This window comes from Strongylocentrotus purpuratus, unplaced genomic scaffold, assembly GCF_000002235.5.
Source record: "Strongylocentrotus purpuratus isolate Spur 01 unplaced genomic scaffold, Spur_5.0 spur5_scaffold_6, whole genome shotgun sequence".
NCBI lineage: Eukaryota > Metazoa > Echinodermata > Echinoidea > Camarodonta > Strongylocentrotidae > Strongylocentrotus > Strongylocentrotus purpuratus.
This window is the reverse complement of record NW_022145612.1, coordinates 59,231,232-59,246,621: the sequence shown is the minus strand read 5'-3', so window position 1 is coordinate 59,246,621 and position 15,390 is coordinate 59,231,232. Positions and strand designations below refer to the sequence as shown.

General features: G+C 36.8%; 1 protein-coding gene across 2 annotated transcripts in view; it reads right to left on the bottom strand.

The window, feature by feature from the left end:
• LOC580381 (GnRH-like tetrapeptide) overlaps nt 1–15,390 on the bottom strand; it is a 39,842-nt gene that overhangs the window by 5,365 nt on the left and 19,087 nt on the right. Inside the window, exon 2 of one of the 2 annotated variants that reach the window (NM_001123521.1) lies at nt 295–539. In NM_001123521.1, the coding sequence (NP_001116993.1) occupies nt 295–391 (97 nt within the window). In that variant the 5' untranslated portion in view covers nt 392–539. Of the gene's footprint in view, nt 1–294; nt 541–15,390 lie in introns of those variants that run through there. The other variant, XM_030999865.1, reaches the window with a different exon arrangement.

Genomic DNA, 15,390 nt, shown 5'->3' with positions numbered 1-15,390 from the left:
TGGAATAAATTTATCTTACCTCTTTATGATTATGACAATATGATTTTTTTCATGATAACAAAAGTATTTCTTTCCTCAGAAGCTTGTATAGGTCAATCTCTATTGCTCTTTAGATTCATGAATAAAGTTCTGAGAAGATGTAAACTATATCTATCAACAATAAATCATATTGTCACAATCTTTTCATAGAAAGAGATAAAAGAAATTGACTCCAACAGGTATGAACATACATTAATTGAAATACATTGGTAGGCCTAAAAAAAAGTCTATTGGAAAATGTGATTGGAAATATACCTGGCCCATCGTTCTCACTAAGGACGAGTTCTTTTCCCAGGATGGTTGGTAGTGCAGCTCCACCCCATGTGACGTATCCCAGAATGCATGCCCACATATATAATCCCACAGTTCCCTTCATGACCAGGCCGGCCCTCTTGCTAAGTCCTCTTGCTAAGTCCCACACGTAAAGATCTGCGTTAGTTCTCCTAGTCGCTCATCTATGATTCTCTTTCTTCTGGCGAGCAAATAAAGCGAGTTTTTACCTGCAAATAAAAGCGGGAAAAGGGTTTGATAATTAGAGGTCGATCTTCGACAATTACAAAGCCAGGATATAAAGAAATAATTTGTTTGATTTATGAATCAGATTTGAGCATAACATTAACAATTCAAAAATTCACAATTGAAGGAAAATATTTTTGTTTACGTTATGCGTTGTCATTTGAAATTGAAAATATTTCACGGTGAAAAAAAGCAGTCTTAAAGTATTAAATAGAGTATGAATATTTTGCAATACAGTCGTCTTACATTCTTCAATCTTTATCATTTTTAATTTCATACTCTCATGTTCTAATTATGCCAGCTGGAATTAAAACCTACGCCGTAATGTGTATAACATGTTGGCTTTCCGTACTTAGCGTTATCTTGGGTCTTTTTTTTTCCTCGAAATTGCAAAGGCAGTCATATTACAGTTAAATCAGCAAAGATAACTTGAGCATGAAGATTAAAGGATATAATCTAGCCATCTAGGCAAACACCAAGCCAGTCAAAGAGTACTTCCTCACGTTCCATCTGACAGCATAACGATGAACATCGCAGAAAACATGAAATGACCTCAAACAGACGACAGAGCAATGAGGCGCCAAAAAGCAAACCCGAAAGTCAAAAGTACATCACCGTGTAACATGACTTCTTTTCTTCCAAGTGTGCTAGCTGTTTGCAAGATGTCGTCAGCATTCTGGAGAAGAATGCGCCAACATTCTATGTGCAGGCTATTTCATCAGAGGTACAAATATGCTGAGGGATATTATTACTGCCCTGGTGATGGTATTAAACCAATGTCGTGCATGTGCGGGCCGGGGTATTAAAATATTAGGCGATGAATATGTTCAAGCAATTTTGGGCGGATCACCGCCAGATTCAACAGCTGAAATGCCTTGCAATCCGCTGCAGCCGTCAGATTTATTCCCGAGCCGAAGAGAAACAAAGACAGCGTGTTGCAGCGTGGATGAGTTAGCCAAACTTGCAGGGGTATTAATAGTTGATAATGATTTGCGACGCCCTTTGTCCGTCTGACATTCATCCAAATGCACCACTGGATAAGCAAATTGAAACTACTGGTTTTCAAAATATGGTATTATCTATCACCGGTGGATAGACGAGAAGGAAACAACCGGCCGTGCCCATTTTACCACTCTCGTGCAAACCTTGAAAATGAAAGAAAAGTAACAAAAACAAAAAAAAAGAATATGGGCGCCCCTAATTATGTTCTTCTCGATATTTTGTTAACAAAACTTACCTAGTTGACAATTTCATATTCATGATATCTTTACACTGAATTAGGATGTAGACGGTGAGGAAGAAGGATATTGCAAGTTGCGAATCTTCTCACCTGGAATTGTTTTGCGGTGGTAGATTTATACTCATTACATGTCTGTATGGTTTCCATGCAATCTTTTTTTTCCCTCGAGAACTAAGAGGAGAATGGATTGATTTGATTTGATTTGATTTGATTTGATTTGATTTATTGGTTTCTGCATCTTTTTTTCTTCTTTTCATCATACATTTTCATGAACATAATAATGGTTTGATACAATATTTTAAGTGTATATAATTTTATACAGATAATAAACGAGACTAAACAAATATATTGAATGCATAATTAACATACATTAGATGCAGGAGGGCTACACAAATAAGCAGAGTAGCTTGACGTGCCCGCAGCCCTCAACTTAGATACAACAATAAAAAATATAAATAAAAAAGAGTGTGACTTGCAGAGAAGAACAGGAAAGGAGAGAGAAGGAACGTTGGTAATTATACAATAAATCTCATACATCTGCTGATTGAATGCAGGTTCATTCATGAATGGATAAACGATGATAGGTCATGGACGATTACACGATTGCACCTCCTTTACCCGATATAACCAGACTCTGAAGTTCAATATCATTGCGCGATTGAAAATGCATAGCGAGATTAACCAAGAACAACCAGAAATTGTGATAGGCCTTGATGCAACTGCTTTGATCATTCACCAATTTAAAGAGCCCATGTACATGTAAATTGAGCTAGGGTTTATTTCTATCTTTTACTCGCTGCATTCTCTACTACTTACTAGATGCAATGGGGTGTGCTATTTTGTTCTAGAAGGCATAACACTTTTTTTTACACACAGATATCGATACCGAAACTGTGTCGATCTGTTTATATCAGTTTTTTTTATTAGATCTGTTTTGTTATCATTTTGTCTGTAATGTGAGAGGATCCCTATTATTAAAACCACTTTATTAGACTGATAAAGATGCATCTCCATGTGGAAAACAGTATTTACTGAATTAACAAATAAATAAACAAATTATAAATGAATAAATAGCTGAATGAAAAGATAATTGTATTGAAATTGATAATATATCAGCAATAATAATATGGCACCATTTTAATATGTTATGAACATGATATTGTTATAATTTCTCAGTATGTGGGGGAAGAATTATTGATCATTTTACTCATTGCTAGAGGAAAACAAGCTAGCTATAGATGGATTCACTTGATGGTATGTTTTGGTCGGCTATATTGAAGACTGGAAGATGAAAGCGATGGCAAAGTGGGGGGACTCGTAGAAGGTCCGTTCATAATCATTGCAACTTATTCTAATTATTTCAAAATTTAAACTATTCGATGCTATTCTTTTGTCGGAAATTAGAGTGAATGACCTTGGTGTTTGTTTGTCCAGGAGATCATGACGAGAGTTGGATATGAGATTAGCGATTTTTCATTTCCATTTTCCACCTTTTTATGTTTCAAACCTTGACATTAACTCGAGATTAAGATCGAATAGCCTGGTGATACAATGCGTAATCTATCTAATTATTTGGCAATTTGCTTACGTTTACTCCCCAATTGATAACTTGTTCATTTGCAAAACCTTCCCCAGATCACTCAGCGTGGGATGCAGGAATGGCTTGCAATCATTTCTGCTAATCACACAAATGTAGGCGACGCTATTGGGAACGCCATTCATTTCTAGGGTTGGAGGGGGTGTGTGCTTATATCACCTGATGACGCAAGTATAGGGTTATTCATGATTAGCTGAATGGGCTGTGATTAAGCCAAGAATACTACGGTTGAACCTGTCGTTACGTGTTACCATTGGTGAGGATTATTGACTATTTCGCTTTATTATGCGTTATCTCTTATGATACACTCCACTTAAAGCTGGATATGAAGTCTACATCTCATATCAAATCACAAACAGAGAGAGAAACTTATTCTGAATAGCGCTCCGATTATATGCTTCCTTGAATATTAGTGGCTTTTTGATTTCCAAATGGGTGTGATTTAAACGGACATTCCAGGGATAACGTGTGTAGTGAACCCTTATTGAGTGACGTACAACATTATCTGTCCACGCAATTCAAATGTTAACAAAAATAGATGTTTTGTTTTACGTTTACAATTTAAAGAATGAAATAATCTGCAAATGTATTGATGATGAATTCATTATCTAGATTCCATACGCTCAAATCCTCTCTAATTCCCGTTCCTAAAACTGCATAGTTTAAAATTAATTGATCTCTTATATACTTTGCATAGAATAACGTTCTCAGTAAAATTTAGATTTGTCGTCATGACCGCAATTATTTCTGACAAGTTCCACAGGCAAGTCAGGTCTTGGCACATATTAAACGGAATAACGCATAAACCATGCCCATTGAAAAAAAACCTAATTAGTTCAAATTTCTCAAACTGTTTCGCGTGGTAAATGCCATACTTGATCACTATTATCCACGCAAATCACAAAGAGAGAGAGGGGGATGGAGAACAAATTGACTGGTAAGAGATGAGATACATAAGGATTTACACACCATCTTGAAAGTGTTATTGAAACATACAATCTGCAAAGGTTGGGCAATTTTTTCCAACACTTTGCCCAACGTTGTGACAATGGTCAACCAGACCATTTATTGGGCAATATTTTGCCCAGTGGCATTGGTAAACGTAAGTACCCTACTTCACACATGCATGATTGTTTCGTATTTTGGCCAAATTTGGGCAAACAAATGACCCTTCAACTGCTCGACTACGGTAGCCCACTTGTTGGGAAAATCTTTACCAGCTGTTGGGCAAAATACGAAACAATTTATGCACGTGTGAAGTAGGGTTCTTACGTTTACCAATACCACTAGGCAAAGTATCAAAGTCAAGGGAAATCCTTTTGTTGACGCAGACTTACGTCAGGCAATTGACGCCTCGTTTGCAACAAGCTTAAGAGTCATTCAAGCCATGCAGCACTAACGCAACAAGCTTAAGAGTCATTCAAGCCATGCAGCACTAACTGTCGCGGAGACACATGCATTTATGACTACCTTGAACGATAGTTTAAAACTCTTCTGTGCGCTTTCAAAGTGTCTCTGATCTTCCCTGATGTTATAGCACTGATTGCCCCCCCAGGAGCCTTCCAAGGACCATATCCCTAGGTACATGTTTCCTACGCCTGGGTCGAGAGATGCAATGTTTGATAAAATGCCCTTTCTAAGTATATATGCACCGAGAACCGATTTGAACCTTCCACCTTCTGATTAAAAGTCAAGTGAATGAGCCACTTTACCCCAGGGCTCAAAAAGTAGACGGGGTTCTTTAGAAAATCCAACGGTGGTGTCAGTTGCCAGGTGATGTGATCATTGTGACTGGTCTATGGCTTACTTCGTTCTATTCGCGTCGGATCGGATTGTCGGGTAACAAGTCCTTTTGTGAAAACACGACCCCATATTCATACATTTAAAGGTCGGGTTCCTGTCGTTGTCGCTTTACGCAATATTTTGTGAAAACCTACCCTTATATTCACGTAAGGTCGGGTATAACTGAATGCAAATTATCACATTTTTTTCAAAGATGGTCTTTGATATAGGGCTAATCTTTTTACATTTACATTTGCGAAAACATGCCCATACAATTAGACAATGATGATGTGTCGATCGCTGCCTTTTCACAAAATTATGGGATTATTTATCTCGTTTAAAAAAACTGAGTCGAGACGCGAGTTTTCGTAATTTTGTTGTTAAGGTTAAACCAGGACCCGACACTGTGGCGATAAGTGGGGTGTATTTCACAACTTTACACCTCACCCTTCATTGAAATAGGGTTTGATTGTTGGAGAAAGTTCGTGTTACCTGAACATGTGAAGACCTGACCAAAGCCCTATTGTAACTACTGCAACAATTTTAATGCATAATCTGAAAATAAAACGTTTTGTATTTGTTTTTCTCATCGAGATGGAATACAAAAAACAAGGTGATAAATTCCCTATTGACTTGCCTATCGAGATGCTTTGCGACATGTATCCACAAAAGTAATTTAAGCTGCGGTTTTCTTAAATTGATACCTCCGGTTATGAATAACTTGAGAGTGGACTGAGGCAAAACGTTTGCGATCAGTTTTGTTGGTGATTGCAAGCATTTGCATTCCAAAGCTTTTTCTTTCTTTAAATCAAGGACACTGTTGCGTAAGTTATTCTTAGATCCTTAGAACTAGATTCAAATTGTATTACGCACCGTTCACCGAACCATAAAGAGAAAGTTTCTTGAGTATAAAAAGAAAATATAATAACCGTGAATCATAAGTAGACATGTTTATTGGAACACATATTATTTCCAAATATTTATTTGTTATCAGTAGGCCCATTTACACATCCCAACCCGCATTTTGACAAATTGGCGATATGGGGGACGATCGTTAATTTACACTCCTAGACAAACCAATGAAGTTTGTTCATACCGATTGGGGGTGAGTAGTACGCATGCGCCACTCGATCGTCGGTGCCCTATAGCTACATGCTAAGCGAGTCACGTTAGCAAAAATCGGTATCTTACCAAAGTTTGCATTTACACCGCCAAAATCGGTTAAACTTCGACAGGCGTTTCAAAAAGCCACACCCCAGAGGTAGATATTTTTTCGATTTTCAATTTTTCGACAAGTTTCGTCACCAACGTCACCAACAGTGAAAACACGTTCAGAACACGTTTGTTGTGGACCATTGGGCAGTGATTACTTTATTAACTTTGAACATTAAATTTTAATGTCCTCTTTTTTTCTTCATTTTGTGAGGCTTATTATTTCACTTAATATACCAGCTGGACTTTAATATGGTGAATTATTATTATTATTTTTTTTTTTGGGGGGGGGGGAGGGGGATCTCATTGTGAATGCTTCAAAAAGCCTGTATATCTTATCGGAGTACATGTCTGCCATTTCACATTCTGTACACGTATTAATTGAATTCATATTTGATGATGTATATATTATAGCCATCATGCACATTGAATATTACTTTCATAAAGCCCCAACCTTATGTTTCTGCCAATGTCAGAAACTAGAAGGAAAGTCCATCCAAATCCAAACGGTTGAAAGTTGCTTTGGTCCAACTATTTTTTTTTTAATAAAAAAAAGCCGGATGAGTCTTCGTATCACCAAAACAATTCGATGTGACCAATGTAAGGTATCAAAGCTCCCAATCCATTGTAGTTCAAACCATCGATGTATACGGGAAAATTGAACGGGAGATGATTTTTTTTTTTAAATTTTGTTAATAATATCAATGTAGAGTATATCTTAAAAGTAATGAGAAAGTAAAGCCGTAGATATAGAGACTTTTGTTGTTGTTACAGTTACTGGACGTACGGATTCATGGCGTTTTACAGGAAAAGAAAAGCCATTTTACGGCCCGAACATTAGCTGACAGTCGCCTGAATATAGGTACTTTCAAATTTCTCCAACGAATGTCCTGACTGTTGAAATTCTGTTTAATGCATAACGCAGACGCACCTTTGCTCTCAAAATGCAGAACTGCACTCTTGGTTCGGGGTTTAAATTGGCAACATTCGGCTGCTTCCTAGCTAAACATCGCCCCTGGCTTATGTTACCGGTTTAATTGCCGTCCGTCAGGTCGCTTTTCCATTCAAATTTTAGACGCTCGGTAAGCTTCCATGGTTACATTCTTCAGATCGACCGAATTTCGATTTTATATTATTTTTTACTTTTTTTGGAATGACAAATAACATCTTTTTAGTATAGTTGCATAAAAGATAAGATCGTTTTCAGAATTCCACCCCTGGGCCCCGTTGAATAAAGAGTCGATATCAATCGCGAGTATGTACGTAAGAGATAGAGGAGTGCAAACTTGAGATGGATTAGAGGACTTGCGATTGATTTTGGATCAATCGCAACTTTTTATAAGTCGGGGCCCAGATCTCCTAAATCTGTGCCTCTCCTTTTTACAAGATTCAAATAATGGGGATAATATATTTCTCATCATAAATGTGGAGGATATAAGCAAAAGAAGAGTATAGTACAAGAAAAATATATTTTGAAAAAAAAACACAGAGAGAATTGGAAACGGGGAATGTGGTGGAGCTGCTGTATATAGTGCATGATAATGATGGGCTAGCTCGAGGGCTTCTCTGGCTGGTGAATGTTTAATATGCTTAGGCTGATTTCGTTGAGAGTATTCAATCTGGCGGAAGATTCGAAAAACAAAACAGAACGAGGTCGAGGTTATATGGGCCGAAAACATTGGCCAGAGGTATACTTTATTTTGGTAAGTTTGCTGTTTTTGGAACGTGCTACGTTCTTTTCATTCACAGATTAAACATTTTGAATACAAATAATGCTTCAATCCTAGCATACGAGACAACGCACTTTGTACAAGTAAGGTTGACATGTTTGATTCTTTACTGCAAAGTCGAGTATACTAATAGAGTGTGTGAAATATACAAAGAAATCTATTCAAATCAAATAACCGTATCTCAGAAAAATAGATTGAGGAGTATACATATTATCCAAAATTAAAAGGAAGTGACTTTCGAATTCACTCATGATCGTCTAGGAGAGTTTCTCGTAATTTATAATCTCAATTACATTTTGAATTAGGTGACAGTATACGTTTGAACTAGAATATTAGTCTGGTTCCGCGTGCACTGCGCCATAGTTCGCATTAGCCACTCTTGGAGAAATTACCAGGGAATTAATTATCGTTGCGTGTACAAATCTCGCAGGCAGCAGCAGCGAAATTCGGTGTTCCACCTAGGACTTTTGTCAGGATTTGGGAGAAGTTAGCGAGCTGACACCGAATGCATAGCATGTTGCTAGCGCGCTGCGCGTATACAGGGCGTGTGCTCCGCGTATGTCTGGCGTCCTTTTGGCGTGTACATTCATGCGTCGAGCTCTGCGCACACTTTTGAGCATGCTCGAAAAATCCCGATGCACACAGCGAATGACGACGAATGCATAGCGTTGGTCCAGCGTTGGTCCAGCGCGCTCGACGAACGAGTAACGAATGATGACGCACACCTAGCGAACGACAACACGCTGACCAAATTGTAAGTTTCCAATGCGCTACACATAGTTTTAAAAAAAAAGGTTTCCTATGCACTGGCCATGCGTCCCCATTGCGTCCCATATGTGAAGTGGAGGATCCCCGCATCGCGTGTGATTCGTCGGCCGTAATTATGTGAAGTCCACTCACGGTGACTGATAACAGCTGAATTGTGTCAAATTCCTAACAATGCAATTGATAGTATTTATTAAAGTGATACTTGTAATTTGTAGGAAATTACAATTAAAACAAATGAATTGAAAATGAAAATCAAATAAAGTGTGTCATATTATTATATTTTTCCTATAAATATTGCATTTTTAATTGACATCCTAATTTTGTCAAATTTCAATAAATCAATAGATGAAAATGAAATCCGCCTCTCGTTCCCATTGTATTCATTTGTATTCATATGTCATTCCATAAATCTTATCTTCTACACTTGAGCACGATCGCAAGCACTTTCAAAAATCAACCCAAAGGCACTTTCAATTGTCTTTAGTCAAGAAATCAGGTTCGCATATTTTTCTAATACGTCAGTTTAATGTTCGCACATTTCACTCCGTATTTGCTCCATTTTCATCATGTTCAAAGCAATTGTATTGTCTTAGGTTATTGTTTTTAGAATGACTTTGCAATCTTTTAATCTAGAAAGTTCAAATTCATACACGCCAACAGTCAATAGCCTATGATATCCGATATCCGATACAATATCCGCATTTGATTTATCGTCCGAAAGCGGGGGCATTAAACAAAAATGTTATAACTACGGTTAAAACACAGACAAGCACTCTAAATTGCATTTTTAAGACGAAAGAATTCATTAGAGTAAAAAAGTAAACCCCAACGTATCCGTGGATTATTTTAGCATGTCAATGTATGACATGTATTAAAACCAATATAAACGTTATTTTAGAAAAACCCTTTGTCTGATAATATGAAGGATGTTTGTTGATGGATCGCATGATATAAACACTTTTAAGCCACTAGGCAATTTTTCGTCCCTAAGTGAAATATTATTCAAATAAGAGACTAACATGATTTCTGCCCGAATCTACATTTTAACTTGTGACGGGTAGACATGCATGCAAATATGAACGCCCATATTCCATGGACATTAGTGTGCAGTGTATTTAGGCGAGGACAGGGTAGGCGATAGCATCGATCGGGATTTTCTTTCGAATATTTTTAGGTTAAACAATTTTAAATGATGCATGGAACTTCCCCCAAAACGCACAGTTAATTCTTTATATACATATGGATCGATTTGGGCCATGTTAAGCGATTTTATTTTTCATGTTGTTTTTAAGATCATTGTTCCCAAAAATATACACTTCTTTTGAAAAAGAGAGAAAAAATGACAAGAGATAATTTAGTACAAAACAAAAAGCTTTAAAAGATTTTATATTCTTTTCGTCAATACTAAAGATCATTATCATTAACGATTATTATCTAATGGGAAGAAAAATATATATAATACCTTAATACTATGAGGCAAGAAAGAAAAAAGTTTGAAAAACTCAGTATTCGCACCGAAAGCCAATGCAAATGTCTTGGAAACGGGAAAGAGTTCACAGCAGAAGAAAGCGTTGTATTCAGTTTGATTAATGACTAAGTGAAGTTGCGTAATTAAGGAACGCCATTAGGATATTACAGTCTTGATCCGTTTACATTCACTTTTTAAGGGCATTTCGTTCATTTTGTCTTCAAAAAATTCCCAGAATTATATTTGAGGCCTTGTTTACAAAATTTGAGTTATACCCAATATCATTTGGTTTTTTGTGTGCAAAATTTTCTGGAAAAGAGAGCAATGATGGGGTTGATTATTTCTTTACAGTGTTATATCCTTAATCATACTTACTACACACCAATCAAGGACATTGTTTTATTGATATTTTAGATCCGGAAAAGACATCCAGCTTCTTTCAAAGATGTTCAAGGAAAAATAAGTTCGCTTTTCATATTGATGCTGATAGATTGATAAATAGACGCAGAGAGATTGTCAGACATAAAGAGAGACACATAGACAGAGACAGATGAAGAGAGAGGGAAATAGGGAGAGAGAGAGAGAGAGAGAGAGAGGGCTAAAAGAGAGACAGAGGGAAGAGAGAAGAGAGACAGAGACAGATTCCATTTTAGAGGAAGACATTGACATCCACATCAAAAACCGTACGGTGGCTTTAATGCAACAATAAGATAAGATGAGTGGATGGCCCGCAGCAGTTTGCATTACGCGATGCCGTAGCCCCTGGCGTAGATACGAGAAGAGAAGTAACCTGATAACGACTACCTGGCTGTAATCACCTCCAAAACTCTTTAATCACGAAAATCGAATACAAAAAGAGAGAAAAAGTCGAGACAGAGATGAAGTGAAATGAATAAGATCTCGAATCTTTGTGGGTTATTTTGATAAGGAAAAAATAGACATATATCACTTTTTCGAATTACTAATAGCTCACCCAGTATTTTGGTAAACTGTAGCTTAAGTTTTGTGTTATTTTTTTATGTTTGTATGAGCCGGTTAAGAGTAACCTCGTCTAACGGAGAAATTGGATACATATCTCGACAAAACAAGGACACAATTAATGACAAATAATACATTTGAGCTTCCTTTACTATAGACTGCAAAAACAATTTTCAAAGTTCCCTTCCGTGAAACGATATGTCATATTATTTTTCTTTAGGCCTTGGGGATATTCAAATCTCACACGGGCTCATTCCAGAACAACGGAACAAGAAGGCAATTTAAAAAGCATTGAAAAAGGAAGAAAAAAAGAGTTTCAGGAAGAAGAAATTGCGTTTTCTTGAGGCGGTCTTCGACCCTGGGGGCACGTGCTATATAAAGGGAGTTGACCAAATAAGAGTATGGAGCACTCCGCCCCGGAGAAATCAAATGAAGATTGGGTGGGTTGGAGGATTGGGACTCTCTCAACCAGCCCAATAATTAACGCCTGATGCTGGCTTCTACGTCATCACCCTCAGAAGGCAGTGAGGAAAGAATTGAGAGATCGACTGGGGGAAGGATTGGGAATGTGAATGCATTATCTTGGGGATTGTTCATCACATCATTCATTCACAATCATGTCAATTGACACTTTTGTAATATTTGCTGAGTACGTTTGTTTTTTCGATTCAAGGAAAGCATTTTCAAAATTTACATCTCTAGATAAATCAGTCATTGATAATTGGAATATAGAGATTACTGGTCTGTGGGTTTGTCAGTGGGAATATGTTTTCTTCTTTGGCTGCTGTTTTTTCTTCTTCTTAATTAACACAAGTAAATAACTATTCCAGACATTAATCATCCATTCCACACTAGCGTTATCTTTTTTTATTTTTATTTCATTTTACCATTGATTGAACAAAGGTAGTAAGCCTAAACAAATCACAAAAGTTTGTGAAAATTTAAGCAGGACATATATTTAAAAATAATTGCGAAACGCTGTGCTCGCCTACAAATGAAAAAAGTGGTATTATCTCCTCTTTTCCGAATATGGGGGCAAATCTCTCTCTTTCTCTCTCTCTCTCTCTCTCTCACGCGCACACACACACACACACACACATGCGCACAAACTCCTCACATCCTAACTCAGACACCCCTTCCCTCTCTCTGTTTTCACCCTCTCTTTCTCTAGGTAGGTGTATTATATTTAGTGGGTTTTACTCGCACAACAGGAAAACGGTAGTTACACATCTTACCTAGATGTGCGCGCTCTTGTTAGTGCGTGCGTATGAGGAAAGGGCGTTTCGCATATAGCGTCGACGCTTTGCGGTAAGAAAAAAGAAGGGTGGAAAGGTTGAGGTTCGTCTCCACCGCAAAAGCTAACATTTACTTGCCCTGGAAGATTTTCCCACATAAAACAGAAAGAGAGGTTCAATCAATGGCTGACAAGATTAAGATCTCTCTACGATTCGATATGTCATATCGTAACTATTTTCTTTTTCTTAACAGGAATACTCCTGGGAAGATGAAGGAACAGCGTAAATCCAGTAAAAGAACGGAAGGAAAACCCGAGGAAAGGAAGAAGTAGCGGTAATAAGTTATACAAGCATTACACTTCCAATATCATTCAATTCTTTACTTTAACATACTTTGTAATTTTTATTTTCCTTGAAGATAATTTCCATTTTTTCTCATTTCACGCATTGAAGGAAAATGAAAGCGATATAGGACCAAAAAGTAATTCTTCTCTAGGAAACAAACTTGAATACTTTTAATTAGAAAGTATGATTTATCTAGGCTTCTTTGCTTATTAACATTAAAAGCTACTCTTTCTTTAGATATAACATAATTGCGGATAGTTTACATATCACGATGTGGTATCAAATGGTGGTTCAAACCGGAAATATCCGATCTCTTTACAGTAATGGGGTGAGAATTCGTATACTATGAACCCTGTCGCTACGCAAGCCGTTGCGGTTTGTCATAATATATAATATATCATGCATACTTTGAAAAACTACATCTAATGGCCCCCGTGTGTATGTTTCGAGACATCAAATTAAACTTCATAATGGTATGCATCATTGTCAGAAAATATTGCACGGAACGTCCACTTTGTCATCGTTAGCAGTGATTTGGACTCGCTTGAAATAAAATGACGCCGCAGGTCGAGTATAAAATTCTCCCTTCTAGCGCCATTACAATGGAAAGCTTAAAGATGCTAAAGGCGAGATACTGTTTGAGTACTACGAAGTTTTGGGAAGAGAAGAAACAAAAATGTATGTCTCCACAATCAGACATTTTTAACCCGGCAATGACTGAATGCCTAGTCATGACGCAAATAAGGCTGTTAAGAACCTCGTAATGTACTGTAAAACTATGAGATGCTATGTCGTCCAATGCGTCATATTCGGCTATAGGACGCCAGGATGTGGCGCCTTGGAATCACTTCTAGTTTCTGTGCAGCAATTTGCTGTGACGGGGCGAGAGGCTTAATGTTTGAACACCAAACAAGCTTTAGAATAAAGAGGGTGAAGCAAAAAGGGTCTTAGTGAGGGTAAACGTACATTAGACATCCTATAATACTAATATATAAATGATATCTTTCTTCTGGAAAAATGCGATTCATCTCTTTTACCTGGAATACCTTGAGCATTATTGTTTTAATGCAAGTTATGAAAACAAAAAAGTGAGTTAAAAGGTTAATGGCTTCTTTTAAAGTGATAATATATATAGATATAGATGTGTCGTAGTCGAGTGGTTTAAGTACTTGTCTTGAATTCAAATGTCGTGGGTTCGATTCCCGACGCGGCACGCATGCCCTTTGGCAATGCATTAATCTACTTTTGCAAATCCATACCCAAGAGCGAAATGGGGACCTGGTAGAATGACGAAATCATTCGTCATTGCCTTTTTAGCAAGTGCTATGCGGGTTTCGAAAGCTCTGGTGTTGTACCCATCGCTAGAGATAACTCTACCAAGGTACGTAAAGTGTTTAATCTGTTCCACCTGTTATGATGTTCATGTCTGCTGGCCCCTAAATAGGGTATAATCTGATTTAATAAATCATTGTAATAATAAATCCACCATTTCTTTAAAGAAATCAGCTTATCAAAATCCATTTTTAGTATAGATAGTAAATTTAAGTGTTTTTTTTGTTTCTTGCTGCAGAAAGTAAGTTTCAGCTGAAAAATAAACCAACAATATTTTATTTCATCAGGTAATTTTTAGGTGAGCATATGTCTCGTTCCAAATAACATATTTACAGCTTTTTGACAATTCAATTTTCATTTATTTATTTTTTCATTGCTAAAGGTTGACCCTTGTTCAAGCTTTAATGAGATTAATGCAGTTTCTTCTTCTAAAGCACTTCAAATGGAGAATTTTTTAGTCATACTTTCTTGTTCATATTTGCAAGTAAATCATTCGATTTATAAAACAGTTTGAGTGAGCTGAATATATTTAAAACTGATCAAGCTTACTTTGCCAATCTTACTACAAAAAGTTGATCTGAAGAGGAATTTTTTCTACATGGATTATACTAAATTTTTCCTGGATCAACATAGATCTAGAAAAAGTGGGTATAATGTCGATGCCTCCTTTCTTTTTGCAAAGTTCAAGTCATTCAGGGGAAAAATAATTGATTCTGTTGATGTAAAGAACTCGTTTATCAAATTGATCTCCAGTTCAATTTAGGAAAATCTTTGCCATTGTTTACTCTGTCTCCCTCCCTCTCTGTTAGTTACATCATTTTGTAGTGAGATTTTCAAAGTAAGCTTGAACAGTTTTACATATAATCGGCTCACTTAAACTGTATTATAACTCATATGATTTACTCGCAAATATAAACAAAGTGTGACTAGAAAATTCTCCATTTGAAGAAAAAATAATTAATATGAAATTGGCTTGAACAAGGGTCACCCATTAGCAATGAAAACAAAATTAAATTAAATTGTTCAAAAACTGTTAATATGTTATTTGGAACGAAACACATTTTTCTAAATCACAGTGGTCTGAAACATGGAAGTAATACTTCAAAGATTAGGATTGTAGAAACTGTTAAATAGAGCTTACATTGATT